The sequence below is a fragment of the Pieris rapae genome, chromosome 4 (genome assembly GCF_905147795.1).
Source record: "Pieris rapae chromosome 4, ilPieRapa1.1, whole genome shotgun sequence".
NCBI lineage: Eukaryota > Metazoa > Arthropoda > Insecta > Lepidoptera > Pieridae > Pieris > Pieris rapae.
The window spans coordinates 6,128,795-6,149,197 of record NC_059512.1 but is presented as its reverse complement, the minus strand read 5'-3'; the positions used below and the strand labels follow the sequence as shown (position 1 = coordinate 6,149,197).

The window sequence follows — 20,403 nt, the reverse complement described above, 5'->3', positions numbered from 1 at the left end:
ACTTGTCGAAGAATTTGTACAAGTTTTATGGGAATTTATTTCCGAGCTGCATATAATTCTTTTACTTTATTTCCAATTAGCTGTAAATCGAAACTGTCGAAGTTATTCACCAGGTGACGTATTTCTAAATCCAACCCCCAAACTATCAAAGCAGCTCCGCCCAACTTACCGGTCAATTCTACTCGTCACTTAAAATCGAAGATTAGGTTTTACACCTTTCTCTTCCTTTATTTTACGATAAACAGTAAGAACAATATGTCTCGCTAGAAATCGAAGTGACTTTTTTTACATTTTCTAAAAAACATATAATTTCAAGAAAAAATCTATTTTTTGTATAGAACAGGGGGCAAACGGGCAGGAGGCTCACTTGATGTTAAGTGATACCGCCGCCCATGGACACTCTTAATGCCAGAGGGCTCGCGAGTGCGTTGTCGGAAATAAATAAAACAATTTTAATTTAAATATCTTTTTATTTTAGATGATTACTAATATTTTCTTCTGAAAATAAAAATGCTCAGAGATTGATACGGAATAAAAGTATTATGTGTATTTAATTTAACATCTAAATCCTAGAGCATTTCAAATACTCTACTTAACCTTTGGAACCTATTACATACTTAAACTAAGAACCACAATGTACAACATAGTTATTTTTTTAAATATAAAATTATTTTATTTTGTAAGTACATGATTTGTTCTTATATTTATTTTACAGCTGGCAAAGTTTTCTCTATAAATACTTTCATGTCTTTCAGTTCTGCATCAGAAGAGCTGTGTGACAATCCTTGGTATGTATTAAATTCAATATTCTTCATAAATGTTTTCAGGAATGATGCAGTCATTTGTCCCCACTTGTATGGTACTACTGGGTCACAGTCACCATGCGCTTGGAATATCTGTAAATTAAAAAAATAATGCTTGTATATTATATCATTAAAAAGTGGCTTTATTATTACTCACTTCAAGTCTCAACCAACTCTATTTTACATTATCAATTTAGCATTGTATAAGGTGTGCTATGTTCAAGTTGATTTTTAAGTTGAACCAGAAAGTATGTTGTGTATACAACAGGAACAAGATTGTGTAAAAGTTATCTAATCAGTGAAAGATATACAATACATACTTGCGCTCAAATAAATTCATGATTAACATAATTTGTCAATAAAAACAAAATTATTTGATGACAAAGATTTTATTAAAAAAATGCTAACACAGTGGTGGAATATTTTATCAAATTTTATATCTAATAGATAAAGTGAGCCTTCAACTTCAACAACATTAAACCCTAATAGATGGGTAGGACGTCATGATGCGGTTTTTGCACTAAAAGTTCAGTTTCTTAAAGTTCAAAAAGCGCTAACGTAAAAAATTCTGTAAAATTGCAAATCAGGTGCAAGAAATGAAGCTGTTTCACTCAAAAAGAAAGTAAACTACAATTTTTATTAAAAATTTCCATTGGGAGATCCTACTTAAATGGAAGCAATAACAATTAGTGTAGCAAAAAATAGTTCATCACCCCTGAAATTTCTACAACTCATAAGAAGAAGGTAAAACGCCATTTTGATAAGTTTTGCGAAGAGGAGCGTCTTAAAAAATCCAGAAAGTTTGTTCAAAGTGAACATATCTTATCGAGTAGGATTATATACCAACTGATATCGCAATTCCTTCCAATGAATGAAATTGTTTAAAATTTCAGTATTTTGCAGCCATGAAATTTAAATGACACTAATGTATTAAAAATAGCTCAAGATTTTTTTGGGATATATAAAAAAGACATATCTGAATCATTTGCTAGATACATTCTGAGTTTTCGATCCACTCCCAGAGACGAAATAGAAAAATCTTCGTGTATTAAGAGCCCTTGCTGATCTATTAATAAATAAATAAAAAATCATTTTATGTCCTGCAGCTTTCCTAAAGTATGCACTCTGCATTCATGACAATTCCTGTGACAACTGCTAGTGCTGAAGGATTACTTTCAAAACTAAAATTTATAAAATCTATTTCAGAAACTCTATGAGACAAGACAGGTTATTGGCAATCAAACGAAAACTCCATGGCCCGATCTTATGATGTTACATATGATTTTTCTTAATAAATATTTTATTGAAAATAAATTATTTCATTGGCAATGTATGCAGGTTTCCTCACGTTGTTGATCCTTCACCGAAAAGCTAGCGAATAGATTATGAATGCATTGAGATATTATGTTATATGGATGAATGTGATGTCTCTAATACGAATTGAGCTAGCGTGAGGACAACAGACCATTTCGAGGAAGTCTATGTCCAGTATTGGGACATCGTGTAATTAAGTACGCTGATAATCTCGAAGTTTATTAAAATAAAACTGAGTACGTGACTTTGACAGGAATTTGCCACGGCCCCAGATGGCCTAGTTATGCCACTGACCCCCAGGGGCAATAAGAAATGCAAATACTTAGCCTATTATAATTTAAATACGATATGAAGTACTGTTTTCATTTTTCTAAGCATCTTATGTTCGCGGAAACATATACAATTTAGTTTTTTCTTTGAAATATTAAGCATTAATTGAAGGGTTCTGGTGCAGAAGTCCCAAAATCCACTTAGGGACTTTTAGTGCTGATATTACCAGCGTGTAGAGCTAGTCAGTGTCTATGCCTAGTATTTTTTATTTATTAAAACGCCACTATCTCCGTATCTTAACAAAATTACATTTGCCCGTCACAAACATTCAAGATGACTACTAACAGAGGCAGTTGTGTTGCATAAAACAGCAGTCCATAATATAAAGGATGGTACAGCAGCTATATACAGAATATAACGCTCTGACAGGACCCAATGAAGTAATAACAGCTTTAAATTACATTGAAAATAGTATACAACCGGAACACATGAACCTTACAATATTTTGCGACAGTTGTTTCAGTCAAAACAAAAATAAGTATTTATTAACTCTTCTCGATGAACTGCACAGCAATGGGGTTTTTGAGAAAACAAGTGATGCCCAAAGATAGAGATTTTGCCACAATTGAGTAAAAGAGCACCAAACAAGCTATTCACCAGAATACTACGTCAATTTGGTTTAAGATTGCCGTCAATACAATCCTTATGATGTTGTATTTATGGAAAAGTCGCTCAAAAGAGAGAACGAAGAACTTAAAGATGAGAGACTTTTTAAAGTAAAGGACTAAAAATTAAAAATAGCTCTACAATGATAATATCAACAATGTTGCTGTGATATCCGCTTATCGTGAGGTGGTATTTTCCAAATAACACAAACCGTTACACCGCAATACGATGGCCGGTACTTTTTCACAGTTTACTTTGTATCGAGTTGAAGTTAGATTATGTGTAGGAGAACAACCTCAAAATGTATATACTGCACCACGAAAACGGAAACCAGCTAAGATTAAAGACATAATACATTACTCATACATTTACTCCGGTTTGATCCTCAAAACGAACTATATTTCTATAGCGAAGTAGTAACTGCTAAATGTTATTTAGAACCTTAACTTGATACATCTTAAAGAAATGAGAAATCTTTTTAGTCTTTATTATAATCAGATGTAAAGTTTAATTTTGGCACTAGGGGACCATAGTAATAGGGCATCTGGACCCAATCAAATCATTTTCGGTTTTATGTATATATTGATTGTCAATGTTATCTGTTTTGGTTTGTATAATGTCTCTGTGTTTTGTTTTAGAATATGAATGTTAGCAGTAAGAATTCTAATAAATAAATAAATACCATCTGGCAAAAGAATTACAAAATCATTTTAATTGAAGTTTTCTTCAATAAATTTCATCAACCATAGAAAAGAAATTTAAGTCAAACCTTGATCAAAAGTGAATGTATGCTATGGCTAATGCACATTTTATAACAAGCATTGGGATGTAGGAGACAGTATACCCAAAAGATCTTGGTAATTTCATTTTTAGAAAAATCACTGGTTGCTTTGTACATTATTTTCTTTAAAATGAATTATCAAGTGGTTCTTCTCTCTTATTAGTTACAAAACACCTAACACCTAAAGCAAGGAAATGCCCTTATCATTAGAAATTCAAAATATGCACACATTGTTGTAGGATCTGTAATGCAAATGAAGATGTTGTATATATATTTATGTTTGTAAATTGTGCTAAGGAATATATTAAAATTAATACACTGAATGGATAATTAAACTATTCAATGGAAATGGTATGAAATGGGAACAAAAATATTTAATATATCATTATGGCATAAAACATAGACAAGTTTAAAGGGACAACTTCAGTTAGGATTTACCAATCAAATTTCCTATAGAATAATTTCTTAGTCTACCCCTTAAAGAAAAATCTTACCACTTTCAAAAGACTTTATAAAATGCTTAATTTTAATTCTAGTAAGCCGCTACCTACAACTACAACATTCATATGTAGAACAGTATAATAAATGTTTAATGGTATGCTGGACAAATTACTCTAATCACTTACTGGTAATTCTTTTGGAGCCTTCACACAATCAGGAAAATGAGCATGTCTTGGTAGCCAACATGAAAGAGACATTACTCCAGCAAGTGGTTCTGAGTATGTAAGAGCAGCATGGAGAGCTAATGCACCACCCTGGGAAAACCCACCCAGTAATATTCTGCCAGCTGGAATACCGGCCTAGAAAATAAGAGACATAAAACATCTGTAAATATTTATTGGTGAAATATATATATTTTTTTAATAAATCATTATATTTTTTTTTCAAATTACATGGTACCAAATAAAACTTATGACACTTAACTACTTTAACTTCATCAGATTTTTGACTAACTTACTTTAACTTCATCAGATATAAGTCGATGAATAAGCGTAGTTGCATTTACTATTCCTTCTTCATCTTCGGGAGCAGTAGCATCTAAAGTTCTTAAGTCGAACCAAGAAGGCATCCTGAAACCTGCATTGAGTGTCACAGGCATAGTTGATGCTGTTGGACATATAACTTTAATATGAGGTCCTCTAATGGCAGCAATTGTGCTAGCCCATCCATGACTAAAATAAATACCATCTCATATTATTGAACAATATTTTCAATAAATAATTATAATACTATAGATATATGAGACACATCTTACCCAGTGTCTCCAAGTCCATGTAAAAAGATAAGCTGGAAAAAAATAGATGTATTATCAAATATCTTAATTTGAAATAGTAAAAAATAATAAGCATATACATGGGAAGCTGACTTACAGAAGCTGTTTGTTTGGCTGTAGCAGCAATAATAACTGGATTTGGTTCCATTATAGACAAATCGAGAAGAAATCGATACGGAAACTATTCACGGACGATGCAGGAACGACTATTTATTTTTTAATGATTATATACTTCAAGAGTATAGATCTACCAGTCTATACTCTATACCAGTGTCCAGTCTGTTCGCTGTCGTTTGTTGTCGACCGTCAATAGTCAATACTCAATGGCATAGTTCTACCAGAATATAATGGCATAGCGGGAAAAAAATTAAAATTCAAGCTCGCTCAAACTTCTGTTCTATCAATGCGAAATTTTTCAATAATATTATCCCTACACTAATGCTAATAATATTGTACAATCAACCAACTAGATTGTGCAATTATTGTAGACGTATGGGCTGCCTGCTGAAGGAAATCATTCATCAATGCACATATGACTATTTCATATACTTATGGTAAACACTCTTTTTTGCTGTCTATTTAGTGTCTATTTACACGCTGTAGGTATTTCCCTTTTCTTTGGTCTTTGTATAGAATACATCCCGATAGTGTATTATTATTCTATAATTCACTTGACTCTATATGATATGCAGTCTGTGCAATCATGAATCAGACGTCATTGAAACTGATTTACGGGTAAGTAGAAAAAAAACGCGGGAAGCTTCGAATTTGGCGGGCGCGATTTTTGTTTGAATTTTCTGTAAAATAATATTTTTTTAAAATTTAGTGATCAGAATAGTTAAATATTGTATATATTTATAATTTGTATTATTATTTATATTTTTCTTCTTCTTTCTTCGAGTTTTGGTAAGCTTTTCTGAGTTTTATGAACGAGCCTCCGGACCCGGGGGGCACGGCGCCCCCCGCGGTTGCATTTATCACCATTTCCAATGAATCCGGTATGGATTCAGACTGTTCTTTGGCCTCTAAAAGAAAGCTGAAGCGCAGTCACAGGCAAAATTTACATAAAATGTGCAAACATTGCAATAAAAAGAAACGCAAAAGTACTACAGAACACTCTAAACCCTCAGACAGTCATTCTTGTCAATGCACAGATGAATTTGCTGAGACCACTGTGACACCACCAACCAACAATTTGCCTCCACCTAGTCCTTCCACAAATAAGACAACAATGCCTCTTTCCACCGGTATATCTTCTAAACCCACCACACAAATTGGTAGGGCTAGTTACGATGCCAATGACCACGGCCCGTTTGTGGTACATGTGCAGAAAGTACAGTCTGCTGATGATGATAGCACAGTTTTACACCCAGTTGTATTCGGGAGATTTTTAAAAAAATTTCTGTTTAAAAATATTGTAGATGGTAGTTTAAAACGTATTGGCAGAAATAAAATGACATTAACTTTTAGTAAATATACAGACGCAAACAGCTTTATAAATGCAAACTGCTTACCAACTAACAACATGAAAGCTTTTATCCCTACTTTCAATATTACAAGGATGGGTTTGGTTAGGGGAGTACCAACGGAATGGTCTCCTGAAGATATTATGGAAAACACTAACATACCCATTGGGTGTGGGGAAATTATAAAAATCAGGCGACTTAATTATAAAATCATGGTCAATAACTCACCTACGTGGAAACCTTCACAAACAGTTGTTTTTACATTTGATGGACAAGTTTTGCCTAAACGGATATTTATGTGTTATAATTCTATGCCGGTTAAATTGTATGTGTATCCCACAATTCAGTGCTTTAATTGTTGCCGCTTTGGGCACACCAAGGTCCAATGCAGGTCAAAGCCCAGGTGTTACAAGTGTGGTCAAGGCCACACTGGAGATACTTGTAATGTAGAGGAAGACCATGGTTCTTGCTGCTTATGCTCTGGGCTGCACTTTGCTTCAAGCAAAAAATGCCCAGAATATGTGAGACAAACAGATATAAAAGTAACAATGGCAGAGAATAGCTTATCTTATATTGAAGCGTCAAAATTACATCCCCCAATTTCGAAATCATTTGCTGATGTTGTATCCTCTTTCCCAAGTAAATCTCTTCCTGGTGGAAATACAGTATTGCCTGGTTCACCACCTCCACGTACAATATCTTATAAAAAAACAGTCTTCACTAAACCCAGAACGCCTCCTCAACACAGTAAAGGTTTCGATCATGTAGCACATGAGTCTCTTGTAAGAGACTACAATATGCCAGAGCCTTCTAATGGATGTGCATTACCATCATCGCCTAATGCAAATTCACAACAGACAATAATAGAGTTAATTACTACATTAATTAAATTACTTTCTCAACCTAATTTATCTATACCGTCCCACGCTGCTAATTTAATTAATTCCTACACTGATAATAATAATGGCCAACATGGACAGGTTAGTTCAATGGAACTGCCGCAGTATTATAAACAAAAAGCATGAAATTATACACATTATAAATAATTTTAATCCTTTTATTTTTTCTTTATCTGAAACCTGGCTTAAGCCAGATCAGGTATTCAAAATCCCTGGTTATTCTTGCTTGAGAGAAGACAGGGCTGATGGGTATGGTGGTGTATGCCTGCTCATCAGAAACTCAAGCATCTTTTCTTCCTTCCCTCTTCCTTCACATAGTAACAGCTTTTCTATCATTACAGCTATTGTTGATGGTATCTGTTTTGTCTCTATATATGTCCCTCACCCCTCCTTGCAAATATTCAATGAAATTAAAAACTTAATTTCAGTTCTCCCTCAGCCTTTCATGATTCTGGGTGATTTCAACTCTCATCATACATCGTGGGGTAGTTCAGTATCTAATAGGTACGGGTATGAATTATTGGATATCTTAGACATGTATAACCTGTGCATTTTAAATACGGGTTCTCCTACTCGCCTTACAAAGCCTGGTGAAGTAATTAGTGCCATTGACCTGTCCATCTGTACTCCCAATTTAGCATCTTCTCTCTCTTGGTCTACTTTGTGTTCATCTTACAATAGTGATCATTATCCCATAATCATTTCATTTCCCTGTAAAAAAAATAGTAATATGTTTATTAAAAAGTCTCGCCTTAAACACAAAATCATAGACTCGAAATGGAGTCAATACAGTTTATTAGTAGAAGAGAAACTGAATAATTGCTCAGAAGATAATGTCACAAATAGTAATTATTTACAAGATGTTTTGTTAGAATCGGCTGATAGTGTTTTTCCTAGGAAAAAGCCGAGTAGTAATAAGTTGTCATCTCCACCATGGTGGGATGAAGAATGTACCACAGCTATTAAAAAACGCAAGGCAGCTGAGCTTAATTATCGCAATGATATGTCTATGGAAAATTACGAGGTCCTAATGAATGTAATGAAAGAGGTTAAAAAACTATTTAAAAAAAAGAAATCTGAGGGTTGGAGGAAATATTGTAGCTCTTTATCACCTGGAATAAATACTTCTGTCATTTGGCGAAATATCAAAAGATTCAGGTCAGCTATCAATCCTTCTAACCCGTCGTTGCTTCCTATAGAATTAGCTGATCAATTCCTTGATCGCTTGGCTCCTCCTTCTGCTCCAGATCTCATCCACTCTTCTACACAAAATAACTCTGATGTTGTCCCTTCCTCACTAAATCTACCTTTTACGTTATTAGAATTAAAAGGTGTATTAAATTACGTTAAAGACAGTGCTCCTGGGGAAGATGGGATCCCATATTCCTTTTTGTCTCACCTTGGCGAAAATGGATTAAATTACTTTTTAAATTTAATAAATAAAGTTCTATTGACAAATGACATACCGTCATCTTGGCGAAGTCAAATAGTGCTGCCATTTTTAAAACCGTCTAAGATTCGATCTGATATTAAATCATACCGTCCTATAGTCTTGTCATCGGTGATAACAAAAGTTGTTGAACATTTAATTAAAAATCGGCTTGAATGGTATATAGAAAATAATAAATATCTGTCACCAACTCAGTTTGGATTTCGAAAAGGTAAAAGTGTGTGTGACAATTTAGGCATATTAGTCACGGACATTCGTAATGCTTTCTCAAATAAAAAGTCAGTAGTCGCAGCTTTCTTGGATATTAATTCGGCTTATGATAATGTTTTGTTACATATTCTAAAAAGTAAATTAGATAAATTAAAGGTTCCTTATTTTTTAAATAATTTCATTGTAAATCTTCTATCAGAGAGGAAAATTATTTTAGATGTTGGCGGCCCTTACATGCCTAGTAGGCTGGTATGGAAGGGTTTGCCACAAGGGTCTGTGCTGAGTCCTTTATTGTACAATATTTATACACATGACCTAGAAAACTCTATCGGAGATTCAGTTAGTATATTACAATATGCCGATGACTTGGTTATTTATGCCTCTGATAAGTCTGTAAGTAATGCTGAACAACGTGTCTCGTCCTCTTTATCTTTCCTAAAATCTTGGATGGATGCAAATGGCCTAGATCTGTCTCCCTCAAAAAGTACCGTCGTACTTTTCACTAAATCCAGAAATCCTCCCTCACCAACTATAAGATATGATTGCGATAATATATTACCCGTCAATAATCAAGTAAAGTTCTTAGGAGCTATACTTGATTCTAAACTAACAGGTCAACCACACTGCGAATTTGTGGTTGGTAAATGTGAGCGACACTTGAATATGCTGAGATGTCTCAGTGGAGTTTGGTGGGGTGCTCACCCGGCCACATTGAGGTTGGTGTATAATGCTGTCATTAGAAGCGTTCTTGATTTTGGGACCTTTTTCTTAGATCCAGGTAATGTAGCAGGCTTTAGAAAACTAGATCTCATACAGTCTAGGGCTTTGAGGATTGTTTCTGGTGCTATGAAATCGAGCCCGGTTAATGCTCTGCAAATAGAATGTTGTGACCCTCCATTAAACTTAAGGCGTCAATATCTGTCAGATAGATTCATTTTTAGAACTGCCCAGTTCCATAATCATCCCCTCATTTCCAAACTGGAATCTCTTTCTCAAAAATTACCCTCTTCACATAAACCTTTACCTTGTCTATTAAAAAGCTTTCTGAAATTTAAACAATTACAAGCCCCAACTCATTCCTTTTATATCCTTCCCCTATTTAGCTCTTCTTATGATTCTCTACTTCTTTCTCCTGAGATATGCTTTTCTATTGGCATTGAAAAATCTGATTTTAATGCTAATGCAAACTTTAATTCCAATGTCAATATGAAATGGCCTAACTGGCATCAAATGTATACAGATGCTTCTAAACACTCCAATGGGTGTGTTGGTGTTGGAGTGTACCACAAACAGTACAACATAGTTCAGAAAATTAAATTACCTCCAGAATCATCGGTCTTTACCGGTGAATGTTTTGGACTACTAAAAGCTCTTGAATATGTGCTGTGTTTCAAACTCAAAAAAACCGTTGTATTTACCGATTCCTTAAGTGCATTACAGAGCTTAGCAAAATTTTCACTTAAACTAAACCCATTCTTTCATGTTATATTTGAATGTAGGAGAAAGCTGTTGCAATGCCAATTACACAACTATTTAGTATCATTTTGTTGGATACCTAGTCACTGTGGTATCTCTGGAAATGTGAAAGCTGACAGTTTGGCTAACAGTGCTACTGTGACCGGTGACGTATACCCGTACAAGAATTTTGGCCATGATCTTGCTGCTTTGCCCGGCATATATCTCCACAATTCGTGGAATATGTGTTGGGAAAAGAACGGCCGGATTAAGGGTCGTTTCTTGTATGCTATACAGTCTTCCGTTCCCAGGAAGCCGTGGTTTGCCAAATTGTCGCTTGGTAAAACTGCCACTTCTACTATAATCCGTATGCGTCTGGGACATAACAGCCTTCCAGTTCATTTGCACAAACTCGGTATCGTAACTAGTACCGCCTGTGAGTGTGGCGAGAGCTATTCTGACTTGAATCATGTTTTCTTTTCTTGTCCTAAGTATGACCATTCTTCCTTATATACTTCTTTAGTTTCTCTGTCCGTTCCCCTTCCTACCAATATTTATTTACTTCTTCGAGATTTAAATCCCCTTGTATATAGTATTATAAGTATGTTTATTGTAAATAATAACATTAAACTATAATTTTGATTTTTTTCCATTATTAATTATTCTGATTATTTGTAAATTTATGCGCTTTCAATTATTTATGTTATGTCGCGATTGGTTTCCTTAGTTTTTTCATTATGCATAAACTGTAAATAATTAAAACAACGAATTATAAAAATCCCATACTTGACGCTGGCTAATGCACAAACAGTGTTAGAGCCAAAGGAAAAAAAAAAAAAAAAAAAAAAAACTGATTTACGAAGTTACGATGTTATTTTTAGCAGTGTCATTATTCTTTACTATGTGCTTAAAAATTCAATATAATTCTTAAAGCAGTAACGAATTCTTGCTCATAAGTTATTGTATCATGTATATGTAAATTGTAAAGACCTAAAACCTTCTATAAGAATAGACAAGAATTGGTAAACGAATTTTAGACGTAAGTTGCATTTTGTTTGTCACAGTTGACAGTTGTGTTTGTGTTGTTTTGGGTTGTGACCAAAACATTTAAAATTGTTATTTTTAAATTGGCTACAACTTTAGAAATAAAAAGCACTGTTTTAAATGCCGGCTAAAGTTAAGTTTAAAAGGATAGAAGAAGTAAATGTATATTTTGACAATGTAAAAGGCAGCCTATCCCAATACAATATTGGACCTTGGTCTATTGGTTGTTGACTATTTATTTATAATCCATTTAATTTATTTTACCTTGACTATTTCAGAATAAAAATGGCTACAGATGACATATCACTAAGAGTTGGGCGGCTAGAAATAGAATCATCAAAAGTAAACAAAATTATTAAAGATGATAACCCATTTGTAACTCAATTTCAAAAAAGGAATTCTCTAACCAAACCTACTCATCAAAATAAATGCATTTGCCACACAGTGAGAAAAAAGTATGCACTAGGCAAAAGAAAGCACTGTAAAATACTCAGAGAACCAGTATTAAAGTTGTCACAATGTCATCCAACACACAGAAGTCCACTCCAAAAGTCATTTTTACATAACACTGTTTCTAAATGTCCACTATCAAGTTCCAGTGGCAATATAATATGTTTGCATGCACTTGTAGATACATGTAATCAGCTTCATATTTCATCAGAAAAATCTAAGGATAGCAGAAAAAATTCAGATCTTAATAAATTTAAGGGTTGGCAAACTAATCAAACTTCAAATAGGAAACAAAGTCAAGAAACTGTTTTAGAGAGTAACTCGTCTACATCTTGTTCTCAGCAGGCACTGAATCCTCCATGTGATGTAACTATTGATGAACTTGCAAGTTATTTTGAAACTCTAGTTCATATACCTAAGAAGATGTCATCAATGGCAGAAATGATGTACATTTAAGTTATAATTTTGTATAAAACATAATTGTGTTTATTTTTAAGCAAAATTTGTGTTAAAAGTTTATTGTGATAATAGTAAAGCAATTTTAAACATAAAATTTGTTAATAGAAACTATATTTTTCATAATTTACCTTTCTCCATCTAAAGTGTAAAAAATATCAATTATTAAAACTGTTAAAAAAATTTATTGTAATAACTTTAATACAGAATTTCATAAATAGATGCTGGTTTTCTTTTAAACATCATCCCAAATTTCAAAGTTGATTGATCAGTTAAGAAGATTATTCTTATGTAATAAAATACAATCAAAATTCGTTTATTCAGTTTACATGCGTCTTAGGGCATGCTTATAAATGTCAAAAACGTTTCCAAAATTCGCGAAAGAGCAAAACTACCAGGGTGCCGTTTTCTGTGAAGAACGGGCAAAAAACTCGGACTGTTTTACCCTCCCTCTACAGAACAATTATTAAAAGGAAAATGTTATAAAGCACAACGTCGTTAAAGTAACATAAGTAAAAAATTAAATAAAAATCTGTTCAGTGATTTACCACATTCACCATTACACACATATTCACAACACTTCCAAGATAACAAAAAAAATTATTACAATATTATTAGAACTATTGCCCGCGTTTTTATCTTCTGCGTAGTCATTAAATGTGTAGTAACTTTTACACATTAATGTTTTTTTAAATGTGGTTTGAATCTGTTGGAAGGCCAAGGCTATATATATATATTTCGCTAGAAATCATGTTATAGCAGCGTATATTTAGGCCCATAAATGAAGTAAGTATTTATTTTCTGCAACCTGTAAGATTGCTGGAAAAGTTTTCCCTTATTTCTTGTATTGCTATTCTGAATGTCACTGTTCTTTACAAGTAGCGGCACGAAACTCTAGCGCTGACCGTTATTGCGCAGAAGTAAAAAATAAGGTACCTGAGGGGGGCTAGCGGAATGAAGAGCGTCGATTGGCTCTCCAGTCGCATTCCGGCCCCGCACCACAGTACACATGCGCAGCAATCCCCTCCACGTATCGGCCAGCGCTAGACTTACGTGCCTATAATAGTATAAGAGAACTAATTTTACACACAAAAACGATACAGTTGTAGATATACCGGGAAGGTACCGTCAAAATATCGATTTCCTTGAGTAAATTTCTAAGTGGTTTCAAGCAAGAAATTGACCTAATAGCACGTTTTGCCCCATAAAAGAATTTCATACGACATATCGCTGTGAAAGTAACTAAAATACTACTACTATTCTGGTAGTTTCCTCGTCTGTGAGTTGCCTAATTTTTCTAATAGCGTATGCCGCAGAACTAAGCTCGTCAGAAAGTTTAGTGATATGCTAACGCCATTAAAGATTTTGGTCTATTGTAAGAATACCGTAGAATCAACTAAAGTTAGTTTTTCAGTGTTCAGTTTAAGCTCTTTAGTTGTAGTTTTAACATTAGGTAAAGTAAATCTTATGCATTTTGTTTTTGTGGCATTTAATTGTAAATTATTTGCAGACAACCAGGACAATATTTTAGAAAGTGTCTATTATTCAGATTCTATCGGACTAGCGGCACTGACGACACGGTTCTTCTGGCAACATCCATGGAAGATATGGAAGAACTGTTCCAAAGACTCGAGCTAGAAAGCACAAACATAGGCCTCGCAGTGAACAGAACAAAAACTAAACTGATGTTAGTGGATCGAGCCAGTAAGCTTCCACGTGTCACTTGTAACATTCCTGGAATTAATATCGTAGACCGCTTTATATATCTTGGATCCCAGATCTCCAACGACGGCAGCTCTGTCCCCGAAATAAAAAGGCGAATCGGCATGGCTAAGGATGCCATGACACGTTTAGGCAACATCTGGAAGAAAAGAGGAATTGGCATCAAAACTAAAATAAGACTGATACGGGCTCTGGTTTTCCCTATCTTCCTGTATGGAGTAGAAACGTGGACCATCCTGGCTCGAGAACGACAAAGAATCGATGCCTTTGAGATGTGGTGCTGGCGGCGAATGCTCAGAATACCGTGGACTGCGAAGCGCACCAACACATCAATCCTGACCCAACTTCGCATACGAACTCGCTTGTCTACCGTATGCCTACAGCGAATCGTATCGTATTTCGGCCACACAATGCGCAAAGGCGATGAGAACTTGGAGAAGCTGATCGTGGTTGGTAACACAGAAGGCAAAAGATCACGTGGCCGCTCACCAACCAGATGGACCGATCAAGTGAAAGACTCATCGTCTTCAAAGCTATACAATGTCATAAGAGAAGCGCTGGACAGAAACCGGTGGAAGCAGATAGTCCGCGCTAAATGTTTCGTTGCTGACCACGACGCTAAGAACTGAGCTGCCGACTAAAGAGAGAGAGATCGGACTAGCAAACAGATTTTAGAAACAATAAAGTTGTAGGTGTGTGCACATTAATTATAGGTAAAACTCTAAAATTATTCGTCGTAATTAACGCATTTATAAAAATATTATAGAAGTAACCTACGTGTTAGATAATTCTGTTGAACATAGGTACACATTGAAATTTAAAGGTACATTCTGGCTGTTATTCTGCTGAAATTTGAAATATTTGACGTAATTGCCACACATTATGCATACGGGCATACCAACTCTATTATTTTTTGAAAAGCGCCATGCATAAAAGACGTTGTTAATTTTTTATCTTCAATGATTTTTTATTGTATTGCAACAATGAATATTATTAAAAGTAGGAAAAATTTCTATAGACCTATATCATGCAACGAAGAAATTGGTGCAATATATTTATAGAGGCTTATAGTTACTCATCAAAATATTTAATATTTTGTTTGTCAATTATTGTTGCCTCAGTAATATTTATATGGATGTATGAAAGACCCCAGCTATACAAGGTAATTTTTTCCTTGTAAAGAACTCTGTACTTGGCATGATGAAGGTTAATTTTCGTATTTTCAATTACAAAGTAGATTAGATTTTAGTAGTAGACAAGATTAGATCTTATGTATGTACTGACATACATTTTTTAAAGAAAATAAGGTTTTTCCATATTTTAATAACTTGGACGGGTGTAGTTCGAAGATGTGCAAATTTTTCATGTTTCATATATATATCATTACACCACCATTTTCAGCTGATTTTTAAAAAGAGCAAACAGTCAACAGTTTTTAGTCCAAGCACGAGTGGGGAAATATTGGTTGGAAATGGCAACAAATTCCCACAAGAAATGGGAAACCAAGAATTAAACCCTGATAGTCAACTTGGAGATACATCTAAAAGTGAAGATGAGCACCACACAGTACATGGAAACTCTAACCAAAATGTAACACATGAATGATGAAAGGGTAATTAGGCTGTTATGCTTATTGCTGTTTACAACAAATTAATTAAAACTGAATTTTATATTTTGTTGTGTAATTTTTGCCATGACACTAAATGTATAAAAACACCTTGTCTTAATTAATCACTTTAATTACATTCATAATATTGTCTTTTATGAAGCTGTGTATAATACATGTATACTGAATATAATACAGAACTTAGATTCAATTTAACTAACATTATACATATTATGTATAGAAAAGAATGACTGTATAACGAAAAATAACAATTTCTTTTAATAATACATCAATAAGTTTTACTAATTTGATAGTTATAATCACAGTTATAGATTTCTAATGTATGAAAATTGTAACACAAGTTATATAGTGCAATTTGTTTCAGAAACCACTATTTATTATAGTATGAACAGTGACAATATTTATGTTTACAACATGATTGACTATAACATCCCAATCTGTACTATGGGTGTCAGAAATAATGTTCAAAAGTCCACAGCTCGAATCGCGCACCATTAGAAAAATAAATTACAGATGGTCCTAATCTACATTTACAATTTATCTTGGCATGTGTTCTCTGCACACCTGGAACAGATGAATAATATAAAAAATATATTTAAAAAAAATTATGATAAAGTTTGTAAAACTCATCACATCAGATGAGAAATTAATTTGTCTCTACATAACATTTTTTTTAAAGATCCATCATTCATCTACTTATTTTGCCACTAGAGAAAATTTACAATTAATTTGGTTACCTAATTGATTTTCAATTAACTGTAAAAGTCAAAGGCTTACCGCAGTTGAGCAAGAAAGCGGTGTATAATTATTAGTCTGCTGATTTGCAGTGGAGAATGTGTTAGGTTGTGCTGGAGGGTGTGTGGCGAGGGGCGAGACAGGCGGTGCCAGGCCGCTGATGCTGCCGCCACCTGTGTTGCTGGGGCTTCCAGTAGTTGATAACCGTGAAAAAGCTGCTAAAGCATCTGGGAAATTTGGTGGAGTTGCCGGTGTGTTGCATGGGGTCATCAATTGCTGAAATTATATTGAATTTTTTTAACAATAACTAGGTGAAGAGAGAAACCCAAGTACTATTATAAAAATAAATATGTTAAAACACCATAATGTTTGAATAAAGAGCATTAGAATGTATCTTAAGTCTTAAATATTCTTTAGGCTTTTTACAATTGATAAACTTCAAAAAATTTAAGTTAAAGGTAATAAATTACAGAATTACAAACTTATAGGTTTATTAATTATAGCTACATACATAATTATTTTATTTACAATATTGAAGTCTAACAAAGTCTACAAGTCTGATCATGAAGCTCACCTGCGGATAATGCTGTGTTGCAATACCATTTGCAGATGGTATAGCAACTTCTTGGAAGAATATTGAAAGTGCAGTCTGAAATTTCAAAATACAAGCTTTAATGTCAGTTAAACACTTTACTTTGCTTGCTGATGATTCACAAATGTAAAAAAGCAAGTAATCTATAAACACTTTACATCTACTTATACAATAAGCATTAGTATGTGTCTTTAAATTAAAAATATTGTTTTATTCTTTATAAGTTTTCTTAAAATTTAGTTTAATAATGCTAGTCTTAAACAAATTTTTACTATTAACTTGCATTGTTGTTATATGCACTGAAATTGCATTTTTAACCTTAAAGCAATATAAGATAACCAATAACATAAATATAAAATTGACAACAAGAAGAAAATAGCCATAATATTTACTAACAACTCATCAAAATTCTAAATACTACTTTTAACAATAACATTGTCAATAGGTTCTTTTTTGTCGTTATCAATGTGTGTACACATAATCTACGGTAGTTATCTCAATACCTGTAGAAGTCTTTAGTTACGGTGTTAATAGTTGCAAACGCAATCCCTTAACCGAAACAAAACATTTGTAATCGTCATAGGTTATCAAATGATTTTCTTCAAAAATATAAACACAGTAGCAGCCATTTCATGATTTTAATGTTTGTTTACATGTTTTAGGAATATTTAGCATTTACCTCAAACTGCCAATGAGCTGCTTGCAGTAATTGTTTAGCTTGTTCCCGAGCACAACCAGCAGCTAACACAAATTGATTTATCATTACTTGTTCACGTAATGAATCCATATTTACAGGCGTAGAATTAATGATAAATAGGAGTCACCGTCAGAAATAACGAAATCAAGAAATGTTTATTATTCAATAGGCACATTCACAAACGCAGATTATCTATCGTCTTAGCCTAAGGCACTCTAAGAGTAAAAACTGTGGTCTGAACTAACAGATGAAAATTAGAGTAAAGGTATCTATTTTTATACTATTAATTTAACTGACCACAAAATAATGTGTCTGTGGTAGTTTGTACTCTTCTTCGACTTTCAGCGCTACTTTATTTCCACAAGTCACTAGTTAACCTTTTGGCTTTTACCTTTAGTATATCTGTGGTTTCTAAATAAATTAATAAGCTTGCTGTGCTTCGATGTTTATTGAGATTTGAGAAGTCTGAATGTGATTATTTTGTAACATTATCAAAACATGAATGTATATATTTTACAACTTCATAAAAATTCGAATTATATTATGAATTAGAATCTATAATAACCATTATTTGCATTTTTTTAAAAACTAACCTCAAATTGAAAATATTATGATGAATCTCTCTTACGAGCCGTGCAAGAAAAAGGCACGTAGAGAAGTTCAAAGTAAGTGTAAGTAAAATTTATGTATTATTTTCATAATTAATTTACATAAAACAATAGTTGTTATCATTTATATGTGTTTTCAGATAACAGAAGGAAAAATAAAGTAGAAGTTACAGTTGAAGAAAGAACTTCTGTAAAACCTCCTAAGAAACACACTCCAAAATTTCGTTTAAAATCAACTGGCCATATAGCATCTCTTGCTACACCATTAAATGAAAGAATTCCTATAGTTTTAACAGACATTCAGCACTTGCTTCTACATTCATTGTTGGGAAATTTAAACATAACTGAATCACCAAGGTGGTATACTATAGATAAATGCAATCATGTGTGCCAAACAACTTGTCTTATAATTGAGGGCATTTCAATAAATCAATTAGAAGAACACAAAGAAAAATTAATTAACATTAATAAAATCTTTGAGAATTTTGTTGAAATATTAACACCATCTGTATACAGTGGTTCCCTTGTTAAAGAATTAGCTTTAGTGCCTCTTTCAGAAACAGAGAAAGAGTGCATTATAGAGAAATATGGAAGCTTGAACTTGGCTTTAGAAGTCCGGAAAGATCTAATGGTTATGATGAGAGCAGTATTTCCCATTGACGAAGATAATGAAGAAAAGATAGTAAAGATAGAATGTGAAGATAAGTTCCCTAGAACTCAACTTCTGTTATCTGCTTGGCAATTGATTGAAGAAAACTACCCAGTCCCTTTGAAAGGCAAGTTGAAAAATATATACTCAGATTATGTTTTCTCTAAAGAAGAGTATAAAGCTGTCACAGCTGATTCTCCTATGTTCGGGCTAGATTGTGAAATGTGCATTACAAATGTTGGATCAGAACTGACTCGTGTCTCGGTTGTAGATGAGGAATACAAATTGGTGTATGAGTCTCTGGTTAAACCCTATAACAACATTACAGATTATTTGACTAGATATTCTGGTATTACAGAATCTTCTTTAGAAAATATTACCAAGAGATTAGAAGATGTTCAAAAAGAGTTACGTGAAGTATTACCACCTGATGCTATATTGGTTGGTCAGTCACTTAACTCTGACTTACATGCTTTAAAAATGTTTCATCCTTATGTAATTGATACTAGTTTAATATATAATTTTACTGGTGAAAGAACACGGAAAACCAAATTGAAGATTTTAGTTAAAGAGTTTTTAAATATGGATATACAAACAAATCAGAATGGCCATTGTTCAATAGAGGATTCTATAGCAGCTCTTAAATTAGTTCAATTAAAATTAAGCAAATCCATTGAATTTGGAGATGCTGTGCATACGAATAGACAGACCTATAAAGAAAATGTAGTAAGAATGTCTACAAAATCTGATTATGCCTTATCAATTTTTAATCATATTATTGAGCAGAAAAAGACATCTCTGGTAGTGGGCTGTGATGATATCACTGGGGACTATCATACATACTTAACACAAGCCAAAGACAGTATGAGTACACAGTTAAAAAAGGGTAAACCTAAAAAAGTAAAACTTTGTACAGTTGATACAGTAGATGAAGTTATCACTACTGTTACAGAAGCTGCTAATGATTACAATTTAATTATGGCACATTTGAAACACAATTCGCCTCTAGAATCTTGTCATGCAACAAATATTGATGAGTGGGTGAATAATATTTGGAATAGTCTGAAGGAATCTGCTCTATTTGTTGTTGTTTTTAGTGGTACTACTGCTGAAAATGGAGTTGCTATGATAAAAGTAAAAGATATATAAAGCAAATTTTTTGGTGTTTAAAATTATTACTATCCTTAATAGTTCTAACTAATAGACAATGAAATTCAGTCATCACAAACAGCAATG

The 20,403-nt window shown here is 33.4% G+C and overlaps 4 protein-coding genes and 1 long non-coding RNA gene across 6 annotated transcripts; 3 read left to right on the top strand and 2 right to left on the bottom strand.

Annotated features, from left to right (window-relative positions):
- Nucleotides 1–480: 480 nt before the first annotated feature.
- On the bottom strand, nt 481–5,357 carry LOC123689163 (acyl-protein thioesterase 1). Its single transcript, XM_045628122.1, has 5 exons — nt 5,205–5,357; nt 5,090–5,121; nt 4,793–5,006; nt 4,461–4,634; nt 481–896 (listed from the first exon to the last, which is right to left on the bottom strand). The coding sequence occupies exons 1-5, from the start codon at nt 5,253–5,255 to the stop codon at nt 705–707; spliced, it is 663 nt and encodes a 220-aa protein (XP_045484078.1). The 5' UTR covers nt 5,256–5,357; the 3' UTR covers nt 481–704.
- On the top strand, nt 1,456–2,630 carry LOC123689164. The gene is made up of 2 exons (XR_006750207.1): nt 1,456–1,547; nt 2,010–2,630. It is a non-coding gene; the product is annotated as an uncharacterized LOC123689164 (long non-coding RNA).
- Nucleotides 5,358–11,440: 6,083 nt separating the features above from the next.
- On the top strand, nt 11,441–12,709 carry LOC110999773. The gene is made up of 2 exons (XM_022268996.2): nt 11,441–11,626; nt 11,910–12,709. The coding sequence occupies exon 2, from the start codon at nt 11,917–11,919 to the stop codon at nt 12,535–12,537; it is 621 nt and encodes a 206-aa protein (XP_022124688.1). The 5' UTR covers nt 11,441–11,626; nt 11,910–11,916; the 3' UTR covers nt 12,538–12,709.
- A 3,415-nt stretch (nt 12,710–16,124) lies between these two features.
- On the bottom strand, nt 16,125–18,147 carry LOC110999785 (UBA-like domain-containing protein 2). The gene is made up of 4 exons (XM_022269013.2): nt 17,893–18,147; nt 17,196–17,270; nt 16,664–16,897; nt 16,125–16,450 (listed from the first exon to the last, which is right to left on the bottom strand). The coding sequence occupies exons 1-4, from the start codon at nt 17,998–18,000 to the stop codon at nt 16,424–16,426; spliced, it is 444 nt and encodes a 147-aa protein (XP_022124705.2). The 5' UTR covers nt 18,001–18,147; the 3' UTR covers nt 16,125–16,423.
- A 130-nt stretch (nt 18,148–18,277) lies between these two features.
- On the top strand, nt 18,278–20,327 carry LOC110999784 (RNA exonuclease 5). 2 transcript variants are annotated; one of them, XM_022269012.2, is made up of 2 exons: nt 18,278–18,575; nt 18,659–20,327. In XM_022269012.2, exons 1-2 carry the CDS (start codon nt 18,521–18,523, stop codon nt 20,314–20,316), a joined length of 1,713 nt encoding a protein of 570 aa, XP_022124704.2. In that variant the 5' UTR covers nt 18,278–18,520; the 3' UTR covers nt 20,317–20,327. The 2 variants fall into 2 exon arrangements, with proteins under 2 accessions (XP_022124704.2, XP_022124703.2); XM_022269011.2 differs by having other exon boundaries at nt 18,279–18,581.
- Nucleotides 20,328–20,403: the final 76 nt, after the last annotated feature.